This window comes from Canis lupus, chromosome 21 (genome assembly GCF_048164855.1).
Source record: "Canis lupus baileyi chromosome 21, mCanLup2.hap1, whole genome shotgun sequence".
In the NCBI taxonomy this organism is placed as follows: domain Eukaryota; kingdom Metazoa; phylum Chordata; class Mammalia; order Carnivora; family Canidae; genus Canis; species Canis lupus.
This window is the reverse complement of record NC_132858.1, coordinates 18,424,763-18,451,420: the sequence shown is the minus strand read 5'-3', so window position 1 is coordinate 18,451,420 and position 26,658 is coordinate 18,424,763. Positions and strand designations below refer to the sequence as shown.

At 41.1% G+C, this 26,658-nt stretch overlaps 1 protein-coding gene and 1 pseudogene across 2 annotated transcripts in view; both read left to right on the top strand.

The window, feature by feature from the left end:
• The window catches only part of LPXN (leupaxin), a 37,994-nt gene extending 27,097 nt beyond the window's left edge, over positions 1-10,897 (top strand). For both annotated transcript variants that reach the window (XM_072790907.1, XM_072790908.1), the window contains exons 8-9: positions 9,174-9,322; positions 9,626-10,897. In XM_072790907.1, the coding sequence (XP_072647008.1) occupies positions 9,174-9,322; positions 9,626-9,895 (419 nt within the window). In that variant the 3' untranslated portion in view covers positions 9,896-10,897. The remainder of the gene's footprint in view (positions 1-9,173; positions 9,323-9,625) is intronic.
• An 11,135-nt stretch (positions 10,898-22,032) lies between these two features.
• Positions 22,033-23,331, top strand: LOC140612800 (SPRY domain-containing protein 7 pseudogene; annotated as a pseudogene).
• Positions 23,332-26,658: the final 3,327 nt, after the last annotated feature.

Below are 26,658 nucleotides of genomic sequence, written 5' to 3'. Positions count from 1 at the left end.
TGCTGTGGTGTTCCTGGCTCCTTTTTTTTTTTTTTTCCTTCTTTCTTTTCTTTTAATGTATTTATTCATGAGAGACACAGAGGGAGAGAGAGGCAGAGAGAGAAGCAGGCTCCATGCAAGGACCCTGATGTGGGACTGGATCCCAAGACTCTAGGACCATGCCCTGGGCCGAAGGCAGGCACTAAACCATTGAGCCACCTAGGGATCCCCCTGGCTCCTGCCACTAGCAGCCAAGTGCCCATTTCAGTACTAGATGCCATCTCTCCTTACCTTTCCCTAATATTTATAAATTTTGTTTAAATTGGTTTCTTAAGGAAATATAATTGCATAGTTTAAAAGGTCAAATATTATGTTAAGGGTAATATTGAAAAGGGTCAGTCCTTTGCTTTTCCTTTCTCTACCCCCAAATCCAGTTATCCTCTCCAAATGTTTTCAGCTTTTCCTTCTGCTATTGTGTATTTTAAGGAATATACTTATATTACTATAGATTGACCTTTTTTTCCTTCTAATTTTAACCATTATGTATTAACTTTCTTTTTTTTTTCATTCATGTATTAACTTTCTATCAGAAAAGATGAGGATTTACTACCCCACCTTACCCCAACATACTTCCTCCCCCCTATTCTCTCAATATATATATATAATCAGCTCATAATTATAGGTCAGACTAGTGTTCAATGTGTAAAGATTGACAACCATGAAAATATTGTTCATTGTTGAGCCTTGTGGCAAACTATGGTTACAATAGAGCACAGATTTTAGAGTTTAGGCTACATGGTTCAAGTCTGGGCTGAGGTATTTATTAGCTATCTGATATCATTCAAATCATTTAACCCCTCCGTACATTGCTTTCCTCATGGGTGAAATGGGTGCAGTAATAATTCCTACCCTGTAATGTTACCTTACAGGGTAATTATGAGGATTTTAGGGTACAGCAGCAGTACAGTATCTAGAACAGTGCCTGGCACATGGAGACCAGTAAAAATTAGTATTCCTCTCATGGTATTCTTTTCATATAAATTTTGTCCTGAAGTTAGTATTTAGATTTCTTTTTTCACTAGCTTAATTTTCATCGTACCTAGCTGTAATTTATTTGACAGAACTGTGAAATCATTCTCAAAAGGTCAACCACATCTGGTAGTAGGTCAGTCCCGCTTGTTTTGTCTTGGAGACATCCGTCCAGGAGACTTCCATCCTCCTGCCCCGGCCCGAAATGGTTTCTCCTCAGGGCTGCTGTGAAGCATTTATTCTGGGCCATTCTCATGGGAATTCCTTTTACTGCTTGATTGCCTTTTTCCTTTGGACCCTTGTTTCCTGGATGCCCGAGTTTTTTAATACATGGTACTACCTTTATTTGGATGGAACAGCTCCTAGGAAAGAATGAATAGGAGGTAATACTTTTGAGACCTTGAATATCTGAAAATATTGTTATTCTGTTGTCTACCTTAAGTTGCCTGGCCATAGAATGCTAGGCAAAAGAAACTATTTTCTCCTGTAATTCTGAAGACATTGCTTCACTGTCTTTCAGCTTCTATGCTTGAGAAGGTTTTAGGATTTTGTTCTTATTCCTGATCCTTTCTGTGCAATCTGTTTTTCTCTCTTTGGAAGTTTTTTTTCCCCCCTTCTTTCTTCTTAATTACCTTGATTTTTTTTTTTTTTTTCTGACTTCTTTTTATGTTTGTTCAGAACAAGTATGACTCACGCCTGGAATCAGAAAGCTTCTTCATTTTGTTTGTTTTTTTCCTGTCCTTTTTGAATTAACCCAGTTGGGAAACTATTTACCTCTCTCCTAAATAAAAACTTGGGCAGTCCCATGTCTTTTCCGATGACTCTCAATAAACAATCCTAAATCAGTTTCAGACACAAAACACAAAACTAAGTCCTTGGGTAATTCCGTCTGTGTAATAGCTAAAGTATCCAACTTATTTAAAGTGACCACCACTTAACAAATAGATAAATAAATAAAAGATGAAGTGACTACCATGCTCCGCTGGTTGGGCCTTTTATGTAGCTGGAGACCATCTATATGTCCTTTCCTGCCTTTAGCATCCACCACCCTCACCTTGTTGCTCATCTTGATATTTGACCCCTTGAGACAGGGGGGGAGGAAGGTGAGCCTGGAGGGCACGAAGGTCCTGACCTGCCTAGTACCGTCATAAATTTGTGTCTTGCTCTCTGGACCTGGCAGATGTTTAACTTTTTTTTTTTTCTTCTTGGATGCTTTTGTGGATTCAGTACAGGTCCAACTTCAAAGTCTCAATTACCCTTCACTTGTCTTAGCTATAGCTATTTTCTGCTGGGCACGTTTAAGGATACATTCCACACAGATCAGTTTTGCGGAGTTTTCGTTGTTCCCTCCGGTGATCTCTCAGAATTGATTACAGTGTTTTGGGGTATCTCTCTCGCTCACGGCTTCATTTACAGACCATGGGAAAGTGGCACTTTTTTCTTGTACTCAGTGGGATTGTAGTCACTTAACAGCTGTGTCTCTCTGTTCAGCCAGACTCACACAGGGACTTTCTCCAGGGGTGAGTCAAATACCATCAACTATATCCCACTGATGGCTAGGGACACATATCCAGCACTCTGAGTGGCCCCAGTGAATCCCTCTCTTGACTTGAGATTAGCTGGAACCATACCATACCTCATCCCTCTTGGGAGTGAAGCACCCAGAGCTTTCTCCAAAGAAATATCTCTCTCAATATTCCTTTCTCTCTTCCTGTTTTATTTCCTTAGACTGAGTGAGGAGTTCATTAATCATGTAAACAGTTCGTGGCTATCTACTTTGAGGGGTGTCCTAAAGCTCAGTTTGAAATTTGACATGTTACATCCTGTTCCTTACACCTTGTTACGTTAGTCTTTGCCAGCTGCTGCCAATCTTTGTTTGCCTGTTTTCCTATTTAAGAATGAAACGCTAAAAGTGTTGCAGGTATAAGCAGAACTTGTCGACTGGTGGACTCAACTGTATGGTACTCAAGTAGCATGCTCTAGCCATTTTGCTGGGAGACCCCCGACTATTAATATTTTAGGTCTTTTAGTGCCTGAGACTCTCTGGTTTGATATTTCTAGAATTAATCACTGCATCTTATGGCAGGAGGGGGTCTGATCATCTTAACGGCTCTCCAGACTTTCAGCCAATCTTGTTTCCAACCTTAAAGACCATCTTGTACATTCACTTTCTGAGCCCCTCTGATGCTATGGTTCTCCCCTGCTTGAGTTGTCTTGCACCTCCCTTCTGGAGAAATGCAGGCTTTGGTTTTCTTGTTTGCCAAGCTAGTCACCACTCTTAGACCTACTTACAATTTTGGAAGATTTTATTGATATCTCATCTATGGCATCTCCTCTCCTTTTCTTTTATTCCTTATGGGTGCTTCTATTTTAAATAATTCTTTAACTGTCGTGTTGGCGGTATTTCAAGAGGGAGTGGAAATAATCCCATGTATCCTGCCCTTCACCAGCACAGAGACTCATCTAAATGTCAGGCATGTTATTATGCATATTCCTAGCTATTATTCCCTTAATCCCCACCACAGTCTTGTGAGGGTATTTTTATCCCACATTTTCTTGGTTATAGATGGAAACACTGAGCCTCAGGGAGGTAACATAATTTTCTTAAAGTTACATGGCTAGAAAGTCAGAGTTGGAACTGAAATTCAGGTCCCATTTCTGCAAGTTCTGTAGGTTGTTTCTACATCATCACCACTGCCCCCTGACAGAGACTCAGTTCTTCTGCTTTACTTTCTTGGCACCCACAGGGTACATTTTATTGACAATAGACCCAGATATAGTAGCACTGACATAATCCACCAGCAAAGTACTTTGTAGTGATTTGCTTGTTCAGTGAAGCTTGGTCAGTGCTTTTCACAAATCATTAGGTATTTCATTTCTAGATTATACTTTAGTTAAGCAGGATTTTTTATTGAGATTTAATCTAAATCATATTAAAGTGTGTCACAGTAAATGTATATAGTACTGGTAGCCAAAGAAGCATGAGAGTTAGTTGAGTAGAACAGTCAGCTAGTGAATACTGCCCACAGATGATTATGATGTGGAAGTTGCCTGAGACCAGAGCAATAGAATACAGACATATTTCCAGAAGGCATGTAAGTTAGATACAAAAGAAGTTATCCTATCCATAGGATGACCAGAAAGCCCCATGAAGGTAGCTAATACTCATTATTGATGACTTCAGCCCCCCTTGAAATAGGGCAGATTAGGTCATTTATGACTTCATGTCCTCATCAGGCCATGCTTAAAACATTTATTGAGACACCTGACAAAAGAATGCCGTTTATTAAGCAAAAGCTCTTCCTAGATTATATTTTTGTTTTTTATCCTTTGCTTTCTGTAAATGGGTCTCCTGCCATATGGTTGGTCCTTTAATTAGGTGGCACCTGGCCTCACCCCAAATCACATAGTCATACACAGAGTTTCTATAATGAGAGCTTAACCACTGAGCCTTCTGGGAAATTAAATTCATCTGCATTTTTGTTTCAGATAAGAAAATTCCTCTTTAAGGCTCAAGTTTCTAAGCATTTCAGGCCTTCGCATCCTCCCCTAGGGACCAGGTCCTCAGTGCTTGCGTCTTTCTTTTTAAATTGTTCATTATCCAGGACGTGCAGGTGCTCCCTAATTTCCCCTGTGGCTAAGAGCCTCACCAGAGTATAAATACCTCTCTCTCTCCCTGTGGCACTTTTAATTGTTAGTGTTTCTCATCCGTCCTCCAGAGGTAATTGGCCCCAAAGAGAGCCTCCAGGAAAGTAACTGCTGAAACTTTCTCAGTTTATTGGATCACTAAATGCAAGGGCATCACAGCAAGTTTGGCTGATTGCTTTTGATTCCTCTCCTGAGACTCACCCTAGTGGCGGCAGAGGCTGTTCCTTCCCTGCTGTGTCATTCTGGAGACCAGCTACCCTGCAAATGCCTAGATGAGGGTCATTCCTAGGTCAGTTGCCATGTCTTACAATTTTCTCAAGTAACACCTACTTAAAGGCAAGTTCAGTTTGATGTCACTTGCTTTATAGAGCATAAATGCAAATTCTTGAGCCCCACCCCAGATCTACTGAATCAGAAACACTGGGGCTGGGGCCAAACAATCTGCATATTGACAAGCTCTCCAGATGCTGGATGCATGCTAAAGTTTGAGAAATACCGTGCTACACAAAAGCAAGGAGTATGGTTGTGGGTGCTGGCTTGTTTTTCTGAAGTGGCAGGCCTTCCTGCATTCAGTTGTACTTGATTGGACTCTAGACATTCTTTGATAAGGTAGAAAAAGTAAAGTGAGTTCTTCTGTGTCTCAGGGCTTTAGAAGAACATAGGAAAGCTTATAGAATTATTAGTTTAGATTCTTAGATCTATAGGCCTCAGAAGCTGATTCAATTGTCTGCTCTTCAAAGACAGCATAGTTGAACAAAGCAAGGGATATCAAAAAGTGATCAGATAACAGAAAAACTGTAGTTACATGACTTGGGTCCCAATCTCTGGCTGCTCCTATTGCCTTTTTAGATCTGGCTGCTACTATCAAGATGGGTTCCTAGAAATAATGTTTCTGGGGTGGGTCGCTTTTCAATCCACTGTGCATGCTTTATTTACATTCTCTTTAAGTGGGGGGTGCAGGTGGAGCTCTCATATTGACAAAGCTTCTGGGTTATGATACTTGGGCTCAACTGATGCTCAGTCCCCACAGAGAGGTCAACACCAGGATGCACTTAAATTAGGGGCATGACATTGAAGTTAGGCTTTGCAGTTAGGCCCAGGTATGAACATCAGATCCCTTGCTGACTAGTTTGTTATATGTAATTTCTCTAAGCCTCCCTTTTCTCATTTGTAAGATGGGAGCATTGCGGTAGAGGATTTAATTTCAATTTATACTGCAGGTAGAGCCGTCAGTTGGAACCAGTACAAAGCAAATGCTGCATAAATGAGATTTCTAATAGCCATCTTCATGTTAGGCAGGCTCTCCTGATAAGTGCTAAGGAGAGTCCCTTACAGAAAAGTTCACCTATTTACACATATTGTTGTTAGGCCTAGAGAGACTCTAAATTACATTACTTGTGGAGCTGATGGTCTCGATTGTGCTGTTGTATCATTGTTCATATGTCTCCTCATTCAGTAAATATTTATTGAGCAACTACCACCTATGTGTCAGGTACCGCTCTAGGTACTAGGGATGTAGTGAAAAAACCCAAACTTCCCACCCTCATGGTGCATATATTCTAGTGAGAGGACAGATAATGATCAAAACTAGTCAATTAATTAACCAACTTACTCTATACTTATAAGCCACTCATAATTTACTCTATATGCAGGAGAGGGGGTGGTAGACAGGGTGCTGTTTGAGATAGGGTGATTGGGTCAGTTGTTCTTGCGGGACTTTCAGGTACATGTAGGACCAAACCATCTGGGAATCTGGGAGAAGTGATTTTCAAAGCTAAGGGCATACATTACTTAAATGTTTGAAGATGAATTGGTTTATTATATTTTTCTTTTTTAAATGTAAAGACAATTTAAAAAATCTTGCAGAAATCTTCACTTTTAACTTATTAACTTGTTAACCTAATGCAACATAAAAAAATTTCCCTGGGCAGCCCGGGTGGCTCAGCAGTTTAGTGCCGCCTTCAGCCCAGGGTGTGATCTTGGAGACCCGGGATCGAGTCCCACATTAGGCTCCCTGCATAGAGCCTGCTTCTCCCTCTGCCTGTGTGTGTCTCTCACTACTCTCTGTGTCTCTCATGAAGAAATAAATAAAATCTTAAAAAAAAAAAAAATTCCCTGTTCATATTTTTCTCCATTTGTTAATATTTATGCATACATAACTTAGGTGTACCTAGAATTCCTTTTTATCACTTAAGCATTTCCTCATGTGGCTTCATAATTTTATAATAATAATTTTAATAATATCAATTATTCCATTATTATTCCATTAATATCAATCATTCCATTATTCCTTTATCTAGACGAATTATTAAAAATTATGTGTTTAAGTATATTCATTGAGGCTTTATTTACAGTTCCAAATATTGTAAACAACTGTGTTCATAACAGTATATTTAGATTACTTCTTGTATGTTAATAGCACTGCAGTGAATATCCTTTTGGTTTTTCGGTTTTTTAAAAGATTTTTATTTATTCATAAGAGACACAGAGATAGAGGCAGAGACATAGGAAGAAGGAGAAACAGGGTCCCTCTGGGGAGCCTGATGTGGGACTCGATCCCAGGACCCCGGGATCATGCCCTGAGCCAAAGACAGACACTCAACCACTGAGCCAACCAGGAATCCCCCCAGTGAATATCTGTAAATGCAACATTTTCTTTTGATTATTTTGATTCATTCCCAGGAGAAAGATATCTGTATCTTTTAAAAAAATTTTTGATACATATTACCAGATGATTTTCCAAAACAATACTAACATTTAACTTTATCCCCTGGGAATATATAAATATGTGAATCATTCCATGGATTTTCCAGTATTGGGTAGACTTATTTAACACTGTTTTTACTAGTTAGCTAAAATTAGAAATTAAACTACAAGTTAACAAAAATTAGAACTTTACTTTTTTCTTTTGAGTTTCATGATTTACTCATGTTGAACATATGACTACCAAAAGTATTTTGTCTTATGCTATTTGTCTCTGTTGTGAGGATGACTTATTTTAAAGAATTTAAAAAATAGTCACCTTGGGTTTCTCATCCTCTTTTATCTGGACATAGGATGTGTAAGGCTCCAGTCAGGGGTTTTCTAACATGAGCCCAACTGTAAAGATGTCCAGTATTAAAGAGAAAGCCTTCACACATTAACAAATTGACTACTATTTTATTTATGGAAATTGCTTCCTGCCTGGCTTTGCCAATTATCCAAACTAATTTTGCCAAACTAATTTCCTCTAACCTCCACCTCCCTTTCTATCCCTTTTTCTTGCTGGAATATTTAAAAGCAAGTCATAGAAATCTTATGCCACCATTGAATACTTCAACATGCACCATCTGTAACTGATTAGTCAGGACTTTTTTTTTTTTTTTTAACATAACTACCTTCACACCTAATGAAATTATTAATTCCTCATTATCATATAAAACCCATATTAAAAAACTTCTCAAATTTGTAAATCATGTCATTTGAATCAGTCTGTTTGAATCAGTTTTATCCAAGCAAAGCATATGCCTTGCATTTGACCATTTTACCTCTCAAAATTTAAAAGTCCTGTAATGATCCTCTCTTTCCTATTTTTTGATACCAATAATTTGCCAAGAAACCGGAACCTGTGTCCTGTAAGATGTTCCATATCCTTGATTTGGCTGGCTGTTTCGATTTCCTCATGATGTATTTTAACTTATTTACTTTATTAACCCACCCCCTTTTCTGAGATATAATTGGCAAATTTTTTCTTCAGTGTGTGCCTTTTCTTGGCTTTGCTTATGGTGCTTTTTGGTCATGTACAAAGTCATTCATATATATTTTTAATGGAGCTAAATTTATTGACTTTTAACTTGCTTTTAAATTTTGAGCCACAGTGTTCTCATTGCCAGGTTAAAGAGGAACCCATTCATTTTTGACTCAAGTCTTTGCATGGTTTCAGTCATTACATTTAGAATCTTACATCCATTTGTAAATTATTATTTTGTAGCCCTTTCTTTTTAAAGATTAAGCCCTTTTCTCCAGGTGCTGTTTTAGGTTCTAGAGTTATAATATGGCAAGACCAACAGTATCTAGTTTCAGAGCTAATGCTCCTCCAGTGTGGGAATACAGACCACAGAGATGGTTTTAGATCATGGTAAATGCTAGAAAGATGATTCTTTAAAAAGATGAACTGATAGATATGGGCTGGTAAGAGGCACCTCTGAGCTGATTTCTGAATCATAAGGTGAGACTGGCCACGCCAAGGCCTGGGCCAGAGCTGTGCAGGGCAAAGGCGTCAAGCAGGAATAGACACCAGGCCCAGCACTAATGCACCTGTCTCCCATTGCCTCCTGTCCATTCGTCTCTTCCTTCCTTCCTTCCTTCCTTCCTTCCTTCCTTCCTTCCTTCCTTCCGTTTCTTATGATGAGCTGTTGAGGTTGGTATTGAATATGAGGACGCTGAGTTTGGGAGAGTTGAAATCATTGGCCTCTTCTCAGCCTCCAACTTGGTGGAAGGTGTCACCCCACAATGAACTGTTGATTGTACCTCTCCAGGCTTTCATGAGAAGGACAAAAAGCCATACTGCCGGAAGGATTTCTTAGCCATGTTCTCACCCAAGTGTGGTGGCTGCAACCGCCCAGTGTTGGAAAACTACCTCTCGGCCATGGACACCGTCTGGCACCCAGAATGCTTTGTGTGTGGGGTCTGTATACTCGCTTATCTCTTGGATTTAGGAAGAGTCAAGGGTCTTCCTTTCTGAGGGGGAGAACAGCAACTGGGAAGAGGGTTCACAGCTTGGGGTGAGGGATTAACATGGGCTCGCTAGAGGAGGCACAAAACAGCACCTACTGTGTGCATTTGCTCTTCTCTTTGGCAAGCAGGTAATATTCTCACCTTAGTTTGTCACAAAACTGGTGGGAATTTCAAGGCTGAAAGTTTTACTTTGCTGACGTTCTACTACTTGACATCTGCATTCCTTTTCTTTTTCTTTGCCTCATTCCCCCAGGACTGCTTCAGCAGTTTTTCTTCTGGCTCCTTCTTTGAACTGGATGGACGTCCGTACTGCGAGCTCCATTACCACCAGCGCCGAGGAACACTCTGCCACGGCTGTGGGCAGCCCATCACCGGCCGCTGCATCAGTGCCATGGGCCACAAGTTCCATCCTGAGCACTTCGTCTGTGCTTTCTGCCTGACACAGCTGTCAAAGGGCATCTTCAGGGAACAGGATGACAAGACCTATTGTCAGCCCTGCTTCACTAAACTCTTCCCTCTGTAATCCCAGCTGAGCCTGCAGTCTCCGCAGATCCCCTGCAAAATTTAAACCAGGAGAGGAAGGAGTGCTGTGTTGTTACTGCTTTGCTGCTCAGTAGGAACATAGAGAAGGTAAAGGGAATGAACTTCTAGACGTTACATGGCTAGGCTTGGAGTCTTAGGTTGTAGATTTCTTAGTTTGTAGATTTATTTTTAAAAAATCAGGTACTTATTTTTTAAAAATCAGGTACTTAAATTTAGAGTTGTGTCCGGCCACTTGTGCCTCTGCAGATGCATCTTCTACATGCACACATTCAGTTCATTGCCAGTTTTCTCAAATTTCTCCCATTTTCACTCTTGTGATGGCCCTGCACATGTCTTCTCTCCCATCACCTCATAACTTGGCCTTTCCATGCCTTCCTCATTTCCCCGTGACTCACTTTCCCATGACCAATGCATTATCCTCGCTGTCAGGAATCCCAATGCCCCTCCTAAGCTCTCTGCATCTCTCTTCATGTGCTTCTTTTTCAAGAGGAAGTAGATGTTAAGTGCACTACTTTGAGTACTGACATCATTGATAAATAAAATGGCTTTCAGTTTTAATGTCTTACTGACATGTTTGGAGACAAACTTTTGTTTCCTGTGGTATGTACTAGGCACTGTTTGCAATTAAATCCATAACCAGTCTCCTGTTTACTTCCATACAGTAGGCACTTTTTTTTAATCAAAAGAAATTGAAAGGAGGGACTCCTGTTCACTAACTTTTCTCTTAATTTGCACCCATAACATTCATTTTATGTTATTTTTTTGCACTGAGATAATTGAATCATCTTAAAAGGTGGCAAAATGTCTTCAAATTGTTTTCATCACTCTGTTTACCCAAAGTGAAAAACCAGATCTCCTCTAGACGCTTGAAAATTCCTTTTGCATATGTATGCATTTCTACAAACTCATAAAATTGTGTATATTAAGTAAGTCCAGGTCTTTTGTATATCAATTATATCTCAATAAAGCTGTTTTTTTTAAATGAAACACACACTTTTCTCAAATTCACAATTATCTCAAAAAGGCAAACAAGATGGCCATTTTATCTCTCAAGAAAGCTGCTATAAGGGATAATTTGATCATTTTTAGCTTCTAGTAGGAAAGCCAAGCCCCAAAGAAAATCTCCATTTAATTATCTGTTCCTCTTCAAAGCATCATAAGTATATTTGTAGAAAAGTTTTTCAGTTATTAATGAATCAGATTTTCCCATGTCCTACCTCAAGTAAGCTTCAGAAAGAGTCCTGCTTTCTCAAAAGAGATATTGGCAAGATCTACACTATGTCTTTCTTACCATAGTCTTAAAATAAGTGCATGATTATTTATTTTAAAAAATTAGAGTTTAAGTTACTGAGGAAAATTACTTTACTGGAGGTATTTTTAAAATAGGATCAACTTAATATCTTTAGACTTCTTAAAGAATGATTCTTGTTAAACTTGATCACATATGTCTCCTTCACGGGAATGGATTATAAGGGGGTTTTGAGAATTACAAGGAAGTGGTAACAGTTGACAAGATCTTCAGCATATCCAAGCTACGTGGGAGTTCCACACAGGGAGCCATCAGGCTTCTTGCCCTGTTTGGTTGAGACCAGACTAAGCAAAGTATTCGTTCTTCTGTTAAAACATCCTCCTTAACATTAGCTGCACTCTATGATGTCATATGCAGGTGCCAATATAATACTGTTCCTGGCTGCCTTGGTGATTTGACAAAGTATACTTGAGGCATTAGCCCTTAAGAAAGAATGTTCAAGTGCTATAATATGCTCTCGTTTAGATTGGCTATTTTGAGATAGCAATAGAATCTATATATTTAAAAAGTCAGAGAAAAGCCAGTGTTCATCAGATGCAATTAAGAGATGAAGACTTTTTCTCCTTACAGTGAATGTAAGTGGTAATATTTATTCAAGAAGAGATGCTGCATTCAGGACCACTGTTTTAGAGGCAAGGAAGCCATTCACGAGTTTTCTTAAACAAAACAAAATGAAATGAAACACAGAGAAATACTATTACTCAAACCGATCATCTACCTATTTACTCCGAGTAACTTCTATTTTTATTTGAAAAAATAAAATCTACCTTGAAGGAATGAGGCTTTTCCACCAGTGAGCAATACACACACACACACACACACACACACACACCTGTGAGCACTATACGCATACACACATATACATACACATACACATATACATATACATACATATATTTCTCAAAGAGAAATTTCTCAATTCATTTGGCCAGTTATTCTTTGGAATACATAGAGCGTCCTCCAATTATTTTTCCATACAAGTTCTAGCAAGTACTTCTATGGCAGTAGGATGGCTACCAGCCTCATGCTGTCTCTTTCACAACCAGTAGAGGGAGTAAGAGCTCTTTTCTCCAGCTTTGCAAGTGAAAGTCCTGAGATTCATCCTCACTTGGAGTAGCTTAGGTCATTTTACTGGGAGAATGGATTATCCAGCTTAAGACAAACCAGACCATTTCTAGAGTTAGGCTCAGGGCCAAGTTCCTGAAAACACAAGAGCTGTGTGGAGGAGATGTGAATACTTTAAAAATCTGGGTAATGGTAAGAAGGGGGTAACGAACCTCAAATTTGTTTGACTGTATATTCAAAAGCAAAAATATTAAAGCGTTTCTGAGTTTCAAGGTAATACAGAAGGTAAGCAAGCAGATATTTCTAGTGCCCCAAGAGAGCATGTAACAGCACTTAACAGAAATCCAAAGCAGAGGAGAGTCAGGAGCAATGGTGTCATGAGGAACAGGGGGCAGAGGTACTGGTCTTTGCTGGGCCCCTAGAGACACAGCATTAAGAAGCATAAAAAGCAGCTCCAGTCTGGGAATATGAAGAGGAAGCTCTTCCGGCTGAAATAAAGATGGAAAGGAGTGATGCCTTTATTTAGAGGCAATGTCTTGGGCATGAGCAGGTCCCCACTAAAGGCAGTGGTGGCTGAGAAAGTGACCACCTACCCTCTAAATACTGTGGAGTCTGTTACTAGGTAGAATTTGCCATCAGGGCAGCATATAAGTGCTGAGAACCCAGAACTCAAAGGAGAAATGGAAATGTACTGGGACCCGCTGGGTGAGAAAGACAGAAATCTCAGATAAAAACTGGGGCTTGAGTTGTGCTTGTTGCAAATTTATAGCTTTGCCAGGAGGCAGCAACATCTCAAATTTATTCTGTAGGAAATGAGACAGTTTATGTAAGAGCTTTCTCCTTCCTAGATGTGGTAAACGCATGGCACCCAAATTAATTTCCTGTGGGAAGATATGTCCTAACTGCATTTAGGTTCACAGATCATGGATTCTGGACAATTGCACAGATTTGCTGGCATCCCCTAAGTGATCCTTCTTCCCCCTCTTGTTTTGAATGTCACCGCATCTCAACAAATACTGCATTCCAGCAGTAACATTTTGGCCTGGGATGACAACTCCAATTGCACTGAGAAGATATCTCAAGTCACAGGTGTTGACGGAAGAACTCCTGGAGTTCAGTATGAGCAGACCAAGAAATCAAAGAGGACTATACTTCCTCTGAACTTGACTTAGAGTATGTCAACTTAGTTAACCCCAAGTTATGTGCTACGATTGGTCATAATCAGAGATGTGAAATAGAATGGAAGTACCACCCTGCTGCCATCTTTGGCTCAGGTGGATAGGTGGGGCTGTCCATCCCTTAGCTCCCGGAATGGACACACATCTCAGGCCTGACGAGTAAGTGTGCTTTGTTCTTCTGGACCAAAGCGATTGGATCAAGAATAGTCATGTGACCCCAAACAAAACCAACTAGATTTCTTCCCAGGACCTTTGCTGGGTTTATTGGGAAAAAGATATTCTCATTTTGTTGAGATTCTAGCTGTGACCATAATAAAAACCCATTGCTGCTGAGAAATATCTTTATGGTCACTTTGGGGAGCCTGCCTGAGAGAAAGAAGCCAACACAGAGGAAAGAATCTCATGAAGAGACCATGTCTTGGGGCGCCTGGGTAGCTCAGTCGGTTGAACATTGGACTCTTAACCTGGGCTCAGGTCATGATCTCAGGGTTGTAAGATCAAGCCCCGCATCATGCTCCATGCTCGATGTGGAGTGTGCGTGGGATTCTCTCCCTCTCCCTCTATCCTCCTGCCCCTCCCCCATTCTCTCTTTTTCTCTGCTAAATAAATAAATCTTGTGAGCAAATAAATCCTCTTTTTTGCTCAAACTCATTTGAGTTGGAGTACTGTCACCAAAGAATTGCATGAGCAGAAAAGACATATTCTCTCCTTTATAAGCTTAAAGTCTCATGAAAGAACGGATAGATGAATGAACAAACCCACCAGTGGTACTGTATGTACATTGGGTGTCACCATACAAAACTACTAGACAAACATCTGATCCTCCCAATGCTTTTTACATTAGAGCCCAAGGAAATACTGTATTTTAAGTCAGAGGCATCCGGTGGATAGCTGTATACTTAAAATACAAACTTCTTGTTCCTGTCCAAGTTGTTAGTAGAGCTGAGTCATGTGCATCAATATCTCTATGGAGAAGGAGGGGGGAGAGGGTGCTGTCATTCTCTATGCAAAAACGTGTTGGAAATCATGTTAAATGTGCTGCTTTATCTAGTGCTCATCCATAGAAAACTCTTATAGCTTTAATGTTACCATAATGCTGTGTATTTGTAAGGAAAATAGTTTTAGAAAAATCTTGAAATTTTACTTGCAAACAAACAAAAGAAGATGTAGAAAGTTTTAAGAGAATTGGATTTACCTTTATCCCAAAAGTTGGCACTTGACAAAAATTGGGTTTACAAGAGGGTGAGGAAGAGAAAGAAGTCATGTATAGTGATTCTGAGAGGAGAGCTTAGGGACACCTTGCAGTGCTTTGGAGATTGAGGGTGATGATTTTCATTATGTCCAATGACACTTGGAAAATATGACTTTCCCTCTCCAGGTGCTCTTGTATCTTCAGACATGACTTAAGAAATATTAGAGGCTCAAAAATAAAGTTAGGGGCTTGGAAGGAGAGACATTTTCCTAAAATAATCTGAAAAATTTGAAAGGCAGGGGAAGTGGGAGGGAAGAACATGATAGGATATGTAAGAGAACTTGTGAGTTGCAAGATGAAATTTCCAGAGCTTCCAGAGAAGGTAGGAATTTGGATAAGGAGAAGGTGACCTACAACACACTCTCCATGAGGAGAAGAAAGGCCATAGGGATGGGAGGTGAGTGTTGTCTCTCACTCACTTAATCCTCTTATACAACTGCCAGGGGAAGCTATTGCTTATTCTGGAGTGTCTCTAGGTTTGGGTTTTCCTACGTGGACACTAAGACTAGGGATTTGTGGGTAATAGTCTATTTAGGAGGAGATCTCTGGGTATATAAGTTGGAGAGAGGGAAAAGTGAGACAGCAAAGGGAAGCAGGCCAATTGGGTGAGCCCTGATGAACAGATTACTGGTGCATGCAGGAAGATGGAGCTCAGTGTTCTTGATTTCTAGAATCTATTGTAGGACACATGAGATGTCAACCAATGCCCCTACCCCATCTCTGCCTTTTCTAGCCTGTCCCACTTTGCAAGTTGGACATGTTTCTGTGACCAAAGAAAGCCTTTCATCTAAATCACAGGTGCTTGAAAGCATTCAAAGAGCATCAGTGTGCAACTAGCAGCCAATGCCAACAGATAAGTGTGGGGAACTCACGGCATCTGTTGGGGAAGTTATGAAGGGGTAAGCACATAAGCAAATATTCCTTAGAAAGTTCTTCCAATCACTGATAATTGTAATACTTGGAAAAATACATTTGTTTGCAAAGCTTTAAAATAGTCCCAGCTCTGGTAAACTTAATGAACCTTATCTACCGTAGTAAATGGTAGAGAGGATTGAAGACAAGAGGGGACAAGGATGATTATTTCCAAATTACCTATGGAAAAAAATGATCAATTACATGAATAGGTCAAGATTACTCAATTTTAGTGATAACACTAGAACCAGACCAAAGCTTGCCTAGCCTTTGCCTGAGACACTGCCTCTTAGGCTTAGGCTCTACATCCACAATGTAAAGCCCATCTCAGAAATATGGCCTAAGCAGTAAATTTTCAAGAGCCAAGTGAGAGCACTGGAGCAGGAAAGTGATCCACTGCCATAGCTTGGGCTGTTTCTGGTTATGCTATCAAGAACAGTAGCTTTGGCACCAGACAAATCAAAATTCAAATGTTGATTCTTCCACTTACAAACTGTGTAAACCCTGGTTAAGCCACTTATCTTCTCCAAACCAGTTTCATAATAGGCTAAATGTTGGTGATAATACCTCCCACATGGGTTTGCCGTGAGGATTAACCAAGATAATAAGTGAAAAAAGGGCTTTGTAAACCACCCAAAACCATACAGAAAAGGCATTGACAAAATAGTCCAAGAACTACATGAAGTCAATATTGCTTCCATCTCTGGCATTGCCATGGAGACTGTGAAACCATAGCAGGCTTTTAGTTGTTTTGTATGATTTTAGAAATCTTTTTTAAGGCTCAGGATGAAAGCTGATGGAATTGAAAATGCTAGGAGATTAGGAGAGCTTGAATTTGAGCCCATAATCTTCCTTTGCAGCAACATATTGACAAAGCAAGGCTCACGAGTGAGTAATTTCCCTGGCACAGGAAATCCATCCAGTTAGCTGCTTGCTACAGATAGAAAACAGCTAACCTGGGTTAAGGAAGCAGAGCCACAGGGAGGAAGTTTGGGAACCTTCCAATGTTATGATTTTCATTGCCTGTCAGTGGCCTAATCATCGTTCAAGGGAAATAACCAGGAAAATCCTTATCATCATCATTACTCGTATCAGTCTGCTGGGGCCACCATAACAAAATAGCAGACTAGGTGACTTAAACAATAGAAATGTATTTTATCACAGTTCTGGATGCTGGAAGTCCAAGATCAAGGGGTCAGTAGGTTTGGTTTCTCCCGGGCCCCTATCTCTTTGGCTTTCAGATGGCCACTTTCTCAGTGTCCTCGCATGGCCTTTTTTCTGCACGCCTCTGTATCTCTTCTTCTTGTAAGGACACCAGTCCTATTGGATTGGGCCCCTACCTCCTGGCCTCATTTAACCTTAATTACCTCTTTAAAGACTCCTCCAAACACAGACACATTGGGAATTAGGGCTTTAACATACACATTTATAGAGACATAACTCAGTCCAAAATATTACTTAAAAAAATACAGTGGCAAAGATACAACTCTACATGCTATCTGATGACAGATAGGTGGTGTCACTCTGTTACCTAATCCCAAACTCACCAATGGGCAAATTTTGGTCTTTTTTTTTAATAGACACCTTATTATATCCACAGGTGATAAAATCAATGCCAGGGTAAATACAGATCTGCTAAGCATTTAATATTATCAAGCTTGTGTGACTGGAGCATGATTCTGAGGCCAGCGACCACAGGGTCTATCTTCCTGACTGTCTGGACGAAGGTGGGATCTTGCTTGGCAGGAAAAGCCACCATTTCTGTTTTCACTTCCAGAAGCTTCCTTTCATTCAATGAACACAATTCTTTTACTCTGCTTCTTTCTAGATTGAAGTCAAACTTGCTATCTGTTCAGATTTTCATTGCTTCATGCACTACTTATTCTTTTAACAGAAGCAGTTCCAGTTTTATTTTCTCACTTTCTGCTCTGAGGGACAAAAATTCATTTCTTCTCCAAAACAACTATTCCTTTTTCCACATTAGCGACCTGAGATGTTATTTGCTGAAGAGTGATCTCGGCTGCATCTTGGTGACCAATCTTTGAAATCGTATTCCTGTATATATAGTATATAATGATTTCTGCTTCTTGTGTGGTAATTCCATTTTCTTTGAATTAACACATGAAGTCATGGTTCGCTTGGGACTGACAATTTTGACTTGTAGCCAAGAGGAGGGGAAGACTTTATGATACAGCTCTTGACTTCGGGTGTGTGTCTCCATCTATAGCTCTAGTGCTCGCTTGTTCTGTTACCTCGTGCAGCATCACTTGAGGTTTGATCTTTGTTCATTCATTCCATAAATATGGATGTCTCTTTTGAGATGTTTAATGGAAAGGAAAGCTGAATTAGAGAGGTTTCTCTAGGCATGCCTGGGTGGCTCGGCAGTTTAGAGCCTGCCTTCAGCCAGGGCATGATCCTGGAGACCTGGGATCAAGTCCCACATTGGTCTCCCTGCATGGAGCCTGCTTCTCCCTCTGCCTGTGTCTCTGCCTCTCTCTCTCTCTCTCTCTCTCTCTCTGTCTCTCATGAACAAATAAATTTTAAAAATCTTAAAAAAAAAAAAAAGGTGGCTCTAAGGGTAACCTGAGTGAAGAAGTATTTTCTGGATGTGTGTGTGCTGGGAGGGTGAAGGTCACAGCGATGGCGATGCTGGAGCTTAAGGTGAAGATTAAGATGATTATGAAGATTTAAAATGAAAGTTTGATTAAACCAGGTTCTGAAGGAGACAGATGAGGTGGAGGTAAGAGCCCATATGAGAGTGTTATCCTTAGGAATGAGGAGGGTTCATCATCTCTGTGTTTATAAAATGTGCTGTGATGCAGAGAGGATGGATGTTGGCTTTCTTTTCAAAGTGGGAGATATATTTCAAGGCACTGATTTAAATTGTACCTTTTAATTTTTCATAACAAATAAGACCTCAACATTTACAAACTTACAAATAGATAATTTTCCATTTTTATTCCTTTTTTAAAGAAGGTTCCATGCCCAACATGGGGCTTGAACTCTTGACCCTGAGATCAGGAGTCGCACACTACTGACTGAGCCAGCCAGGTGCCCCTTTCCATTCTTATACCTAATGAGAAGCATGCAGTGCTTTTTTAATACTACTACGTCTGATAAATTAAGGACAAATACATTTTTCATAACTGAGCTCCTCGAGTGACATTTCTGTGCCTAGATCTCTGTGCTCATCCAATTTAGTAGAGAATCAGATGGAATTTACATAATTCAGTAGGTCCACACTGTCTACAGGCCATGTTCTGGGCTCCAGGAGGTAGCCTAAGGGGAGTAAGACACAGTGTCTCTCCTCAAGCAGTTTATAGTCTGGGAAGAGTCACACATTCAATTGTAATATGAGTTTGTCCACACAGGATGATTTCTTCCCTGACAATAAGGTAGTGAAAAACATGGGGACATGGGGTGGGGGAAGTGAAAGTAGAGATCTTCCTTAACCTACAATGGGGTTACTTCTGGATAAACCCTTCTTGACTTGAAAAATATTGTAAATTTAGTACACCTAACCTACCAAAGATCACCACTTAGCCTCACCTAACTTAGATGTGCTCAGACACTGACATTAGCTCCCAGTCGGGCACAATCATCTCACACAATGCCTACCTTATAATAAAGTGTTGTCTGTCTCATGTAATTTATGGAATTCTGTACTGAGAGAATGGTTGCGTAGGGAATGGTGGTGGGTGTATCGGTGATTGACCTGTGTGATGGTAGGGCTGACTGGGAGCTGGCTCACTGCCCCAGCCCTGCATCATGAGAGAGGATTGTCCTGCATATCACTGCCCCCAGGAAAAGATTAACATTTAAAATTTGAGTACATGGGACACCTGGGTAGCTCAGCAGTTGAGCATCTGCCTTCAGCTCAGGTCAAGATCCTGGGATCCAGTCCCACATCAGTCTCCCTGCAGGGAGCCTGTTTCTCCCTCTGCCTATGTCTCTGCCTCTCTCTATGTCTCTCATGAATAAATAAATAAAATGTTTAACAAAAATAAAAAAATAAAATAAAATTCAAAGTATGTTTTCTACTGAACGCATATCTCTTTTGCACCATCATAAAGTCAAAAAGTCATAAATGGAGCCATCATAAGCTGGGAACTGTCTGCTTTAACTTCTGAGAAAGGAAACAGAAGGAGAGCGAATATGTACAGAACTGAATATTATAAGGCACTTTGGGAAAGTGTTATAAATAGGAGGACACAAAGGTTTTACATAACCCCAGAGAAAAACTTCATGGTGGAGATGGCTTTAATTTGAACCTACAAGTGAAAGAGATAAAACTGAGTGTTCCAACCAGAGGGAGAAGCATGAAGTAAGGCAAAGAAGGAAATGTGCATGGTGTGTGGGAGGTGGAGAAAGGAACTGGTCTATTGAAGATCTCTGTTGGGCCACACACTGTGGTAGCTGTTTTGGGGTTTGTGAGATAAAAGGTAGTATACACAGTGGTTATGAAAAGAAATAAAGCCAGAAAGGTTGGTTGGGTCTCGTTTGCTTTGAATGTCAGGTAGCAGAGGCTGCACATTACCCTGCAGGCAGCAAGTGAGCTATCATGGTTTTGAACATGGTGGATTGAAGAGAGAATGGGAGGCAGTGGTGGGGCAGTGAGGGGTGGCCACGCTTGACCTGAGGTTCCAAGAAACCCATGCTCGCTCCATTGTCCCACTGGATTTTAGTTACGAAGCACAGATTTGAGGATGAAATTATAAATAATTTGAAGATGTGAACTGCAGAGCATTAAACCCCAAGAACAGGGCCCTGCATGGCTACACTGGATACATGTCTGTAAAGCCAGCTCTGGAGTGGCTTTTAAGAATATAGTTTCAGGGGTACCTGGATGGCTCAGCGGTTGAACGTCTGCCTTTGGCTCAGGTTGTGATCCGGGGACCTCGGATCGAGTCCCACATCCAGTTACCTGTGGGGAGCCTGCTTCTCCCTCTGCCTGTGTCTCTGCCTCTATCTCTGTGTGTCTCTCATAAATAAATGAATAAAATCTTTAAAAAAAAAAAAAGAATATAGTTTCAGTGGAAGGGCGGTCGGGGGAATAGTTGAGGCTACAGTGGAAGGAGGATAGAACGGAAGGTCAGGTAGACGGCCTTTGATAATTTTGATGGTGGAGGCCCTGGGATAGCACTAGGCTGTGTTAGGGTAGGATAAAACCTTTTGAGAATTTTGGGAGGGAAGGGTGGATGACTTACACACGTGCAAGTTCAGGGACAGATGGGGCAGGAGCGAGTAAGGGACGGTGTAGAGAATGGGCAGTAATTGCCATGGTAAGATCTCACAAAAGTAAGTTGAGGCAGGATCACCACTAGGTGAATGGAGGGGAACACCTGAGAAGAGAGGAGAGAAGCTCTAAGATAGGAAGGCAGAAGGAAACAGGATGGATTTAGGGTGTGGGGGAGGCGCAGCTCACATCAGCTGGCCTTGCTCTCAGCAAAGGGGAGGGAGATGTCACCCCGGGAGGAAGCAGGTGTCTGCTCGGGGCTCAGGAGTCAACAGAACACTGGGTGTTATACTGTTGGTTGGCAAATCGAACTCCAATAAAAAATATATACATATAAAAAATAAAAAATAAAACATTTAAAAAAAGTCAACAGAAGCTCATGAAATTCTGGGGACATCCATGGAGAGACACAAGCTGGGAGTCTTAGAGCCTGGGTTTCCATAATGCGGCTAATGAGCTGCCCGGCTTGGGGCAGCTCACTTCACCTCTAGGAGTCTGCTTAATCCTTGAGAAAATGAGATATTTACATAATACCTCACATTTACACGGTGCTTCCTATTCTTTTTTTTTTTTTTTTGCTTTTGTGTACTCCTTTTTCTAAATTTATTTATTTATTTGTTTATTTATTATAAATTTATTTTTTATTTGTGTTCAATTTCTAAGGACTTTGCATCCATCACCTTCATGAAGTCTACCAACAGCCCTGTTGTGAGAAAGCGAGGCCTGATATTTCCCACACATTTCTTCAGAAAGGGAGACAGAACATAAAGGCTCCTAACTCTGGGAAACGAACTAGGGGAGGTGGAAGGGGAGGAGGGCGGGGGGTGGGGGTGAATGGGTGACGGGCACTGAGGGGGGCACTTGACGGGATGAGCACTGGGTGTTATTCTGTATGTTGGTAAATTGAACACCAATAAAAAATCAATTTATAAATAAATAAATAAATAAATAAATAAATAAATAAATAAATAAATAAATATAAAAAAGAAAGCGAGGCCTGGAGAGGCTGCCGGACTTCGCGAGTGCTTGGACGTTAGCCAGTAGTATGCCAATTTACAGGCCAAGAAACTGAGGCCTATAATTGGTGAAGTAATCTGCCCAAGTTATATGGAATTTAAGTTTAGTTTCACTTATACGGGGAATATAAAAAATAGTGAAAGGGGGCGGCGGGCCGGGGTCTCTGCGCCATGGCCGCGTCCGTGTTCTGCTGCCTGCGGTGCTGCCGGGACGGCGGCGCGGGGCACATCCCCCTCAAGGAGATGCCGGCCGTGCAGCTGGACACGCAGCACATGGGAACGGATGTTGTCATTGTGAAAAATGGAAGAAGGATTTGTGGGACAGGAGGCTGTTTAGCCAGCGCCCCTTTACATCAAAACAAAAGCTACTTTGAATTCAAAATCCAGTCCACAGGAATATGGGGTGTTGGCGTTGCAACTCAGAAAGTTAACTTGAATCAGATTCCTCTTGGCCGAGATGTGCACAGCCTGGTGATGAGGAATGATGGAGCCCTGTACCACAACAATGAGGAGAAAAATAGGCTGCCAGCAAACAGTCTTCCGCAGGAGGGAGATGTGGTGTTGATGACAGTGCAATTTTGGATTGCCAGTTCAGTGAATTTTATCATACTCCTCCACCTGGTTTTGAAAAAATATTATTTGAACAGCAGATCTTCTGAATGTATTTGTTTTTGAAACTTGTGTTTCTGCACTTTTAAAAGTGTTTACCATTTAATAAAGCTTTACCTGACCTGTAGATGAAAATATATTCTTAAAAATATGCTTGTTAATGTTGTTTAAGAAACCAATGTATTCAAGATACCATCTGGAAGTTGTGATTTAAAATATTTTTGTTTTGTGAGATAAAATCAGCATTTGGGGCAGTTTATTTAATTCTTATTTAAATATAACTATGGGTTTGATTAACAGTATTAAGTGGAAATATGTATATACATATTTAAAAGGGATCTTTCTTACATAAAATAATTTGTTTTTATAATAGAGATGTAGAGTTGGGTGGGTTTTTCTCATTCTGAAATTTAGACCTCATCAACTATTTTAAGTCTGCCGTCTAAGATTTTGTGTCTGTGTTGTCTTTTATATAGAGTGTAACAAAGTGAGAAAATATACATTATTGGCAACTTCTTTTTTGGTGGTTTATTTACTGTAAATCGTACCACTTTTCTTAGACTTTAAATTGTTTACTTTGTATGTCATTGCTTTAAATTTGCTTTGTGAAAGGAGGTAAATGTTTCAGTAACTGTCAGAGCGTTTTGTTGAAGACCATCATGCTGTGTTATTTCAGTACCAGAGTAAGTCATGGTTGATGGGCGATGTATACACTGGCAGACATTTAGAATAGTATGATGCTTTAAACTTAAATGTAAATGAGATTATTCTTTTAAGAACTTTTATTTAAATGTGTGTTTTTCTGTAAGAAATAATAAAACGATAGTAATTAAGTAATACTTAGTACTATATTAAATACATGTTCTTCCTGTTTTGTAATTATATGTTAAGTTCGTTTCATCCTGATTATTTCAGAAGTTCAGAGATAAGTGAAATGCTCTCCGTGACCCTGAGCCTTTGTCGAGTCCTCAGTAGAGATTCCTTCAGTACCCTACTAACTTGAACTAATTCATTGTACACACGCTGGTACAGTCTCCACTTCTAGCAAGTATGCCAAGGATGTGGACGTTTCACTCCTTTGTCAACAGAGAGCAGTATGTTGTACTAGAAAACCACGGGACTTAGAATCAGATATCTGAATTGTAATTTTGCCACCTAATCCCATTACCTTCTCAGCTGAGTTCCTTAGCTTCCCTGAGCTCAGCTTCCTCATTTATAAAAGATACTCATACCTGCTCGATAAGATTCTATAAGTAAATAAGGTAATATATGTAAAACACTTGAATCACCATAGGCACTTAATAAGTGTAGCTTCCTTGTTGACCCTTAAAACAGTGGGTTTCATAGTGTTGTCAGACTAGCAGCCTCAGCAACACTTGGGAACTTGTTAGAAATGCATATTCTCAGGCCCCACCCCAGACCCACTGAATCAGAGACCGTGGGGATTAGCACCCTGGAGTCTGTGGTTGAACGAGTCTTTCAGGTGATTCTAATACATGCTAAAGTTTGAGAAGCACTGTTGGGGAGAGAATGGTTGACTACTATAAGTTTTCTAAAATTCTAAGACTATTTTTGACCTATAGGCAAGAGAATCCTGCAGTGTTTGTTTATTTGGTAGATAAAAATGCAACAATATGCTTTGAAAACATAAGTATACTTGAGTAAGTTTATTGACGTAAAACCCAGATTTACCTCTGAAGATACATAATTGAAATAACTATATTATTTATGCGTTTTTGTCTGACTTTCTGTCCTAGTAATCTTAATTTGTAAAGAACATGCTTACTTTGGAAAGCAAATTAAAATGACTACTGTTTGCTGTCTTTATAATGTTATCTACCTCTTAGTTACCCTTTCTTTTTTTTAAGCTAGCTTTTTAAAATCATCATTTTCTTTACTCAATACTATTTTTCTGTCTCTAGTCATATGGAATAGGGACAATACTAAAAATGATATATGAATTACGTCCATGGCAATGGTTTGATGAAGTCTAGATGTGTTTTTAATCTGTAGGTATTTAAGTCCTGTTAGGAAAATTATCTTCCTAAAACTATGACCTCAGTCTAATCTTAAAGAAGACATCAAATTCCAGTACAGGAGCAACCTACAAAATACTTGAACAGTACTCCTCCAAACTATCAAGGTCATCAAAAAAGAAAGAGAAAAAGAAACTGTCATACCCAAGGAACTGAGCCCAACGGGACACAACAAGTAAACGTAATGTGGGATCCAGGAACAGAAAAAAGATACTAGGTAAAAACTAAGGATATATGAATAAACTATGGATTTTAATAAAAAAAAAAAAAAAAAAAAAAAAAAAAAAAATAGTGAAAGGGAATAAGGGGAAAGGAGAGAAAATGAGTGGGAAAACCCAGAGAGGGAGACAGGACATGAGAGACTCCTAACTCTGGGAACCAACAAGGGGTGGTGGAAGGGGAGATGGGCGGGGGGGTGGGGGTGACTGGGTGATGGGCACGGAGGGGGGCACTTGATGGGATGAGCACTGGGTGATATGCTATATGTTGGCAAATCGAACTCCAATAAAAATATATATTAAGAAAAAAGAGAGAGAGAGAGAGCGCGAGCCGGGCTTTGAACCCACGCAGCGGCTCTGGGGCCCGCGCTGGGCTCCTCCGGGCGTCGTTGCTCCCCGCAGGTCGCTTAGGTCGTGAAGGTGCAGACCTTGCTCTCAGCAAAGAGGGGGCCGATGTCACCCGGGAGGACCCCGCTGCGCCGCCAAATGAAGCTTGTGGACAGGCTGGCAGCTCCCGACCGCGCCGCCCGCCCGCCCGCCCGCCCGGGGACCACGGCCCGCTCCGCCCTCTCGCGGCCGCCAGGTGGCAGCCCGACCCCAGGGATGGATGCGGGACGCCGCCGGGCCTGACCGCCCCCCTTCCTGCCCCTGGTTTCCCCGGAGCCGCCGTGTGATCTCGGGGGGCGGTGGGGGGGGGGGGGCGAAGCGGAGTGTCCCGGGGCCTCCGGGCCTCCCGGGGCGACAGCCAGGGCCCCACCTTGCGCGCCCCCCAAAGCTGCTGAGGCTCGCGGAGGGGAACCCTTGACCTGGGCTGCCCCTGGGCGGCCCCCGCTGGCTGTCACTCACCCCCCAGGGCCACGCCACTCCACCGGGATCAGAGTCTTCATTTCGGGCCGGCCGTGTGCTTTTCTGCAAAAAAGATAGTAAACACTGATAAAGGAGAGCCGGTGTCCGGGCTAGATTGTTAGGGTTGGTCGTAGAGAAGTTTTTCTCTGCTTTCCTGCCCCCCCCCCCCCCACCCGCTCTGTCTTCTCTTCCCTTCTCTTCCTTTTCATCTTTTTCTCCTTCCTCTTCTCTTCCTTCTCTTCTTCCTCCTCCTCTTCCTCCTCTTTCTCTTCCTCCTCTTCTTCCTCTTCCTCCCTCATCTTCTTCCCCTCCTCCCTCTCCCCCTCCTTCCCTCCTCCTCCTCCTTCTTCCTCTCCTTCCCCTCCTTCCAGCTCTTCCCCCTCCTCCTCCTCTTCCTCCCTTTCTTCTCCTTCTCCCCCCTCTTGTCCTCCTTCTCCCCATCCTCCTTCTTGCTCTTCTCTCTTCTTTCATCTCTCTTCCTCTATTTTCCCCCTCGGTTGCCCTATTGATCCAATAAAATAATAAGGAAGACATCTCCTCTTCAGAGTTGGATGTGTGGGTCAGGAGGTTACTTGCTACAAAATGCCAAGCATGGTGGAAAAACTCCTTGGTCTTGTTTGACCTAACTTGACACCTACTTGGCCACTTGTTATTTCTTTTTTTTTTATCAAGAATTTTTTTCTTTAATTTGCTCTAACAGGACATTTTCCATGAAAATATTTTCACGAAAAAAAAAATAAGTAAATAAGCTTCACTTGTGTAGCTGAATTTACTGGAACATGCATTTGAGAAACCCTATGAGAACTAGGCCCCTTCTCTACGATTCTGAGAGCATCTTGGCTCTTCCACATTGACTCCCAAAGGAGCAGTACAACATGGTGTAAAAGTACAAAGACTTTGAGTCACACTGGCTTGAGCATGTCCTACATGGAACTACAGTTTTCTAGTTTGTCTGGTATATTCCAGTTCTAACACCAGTCATTTCTTCAAGGAGCCCTGGTTCCTTCTATTGGAAAATATCATTAGAAAACAAGACCTGGGCACCAGGTATATATCAAAGTTTTCA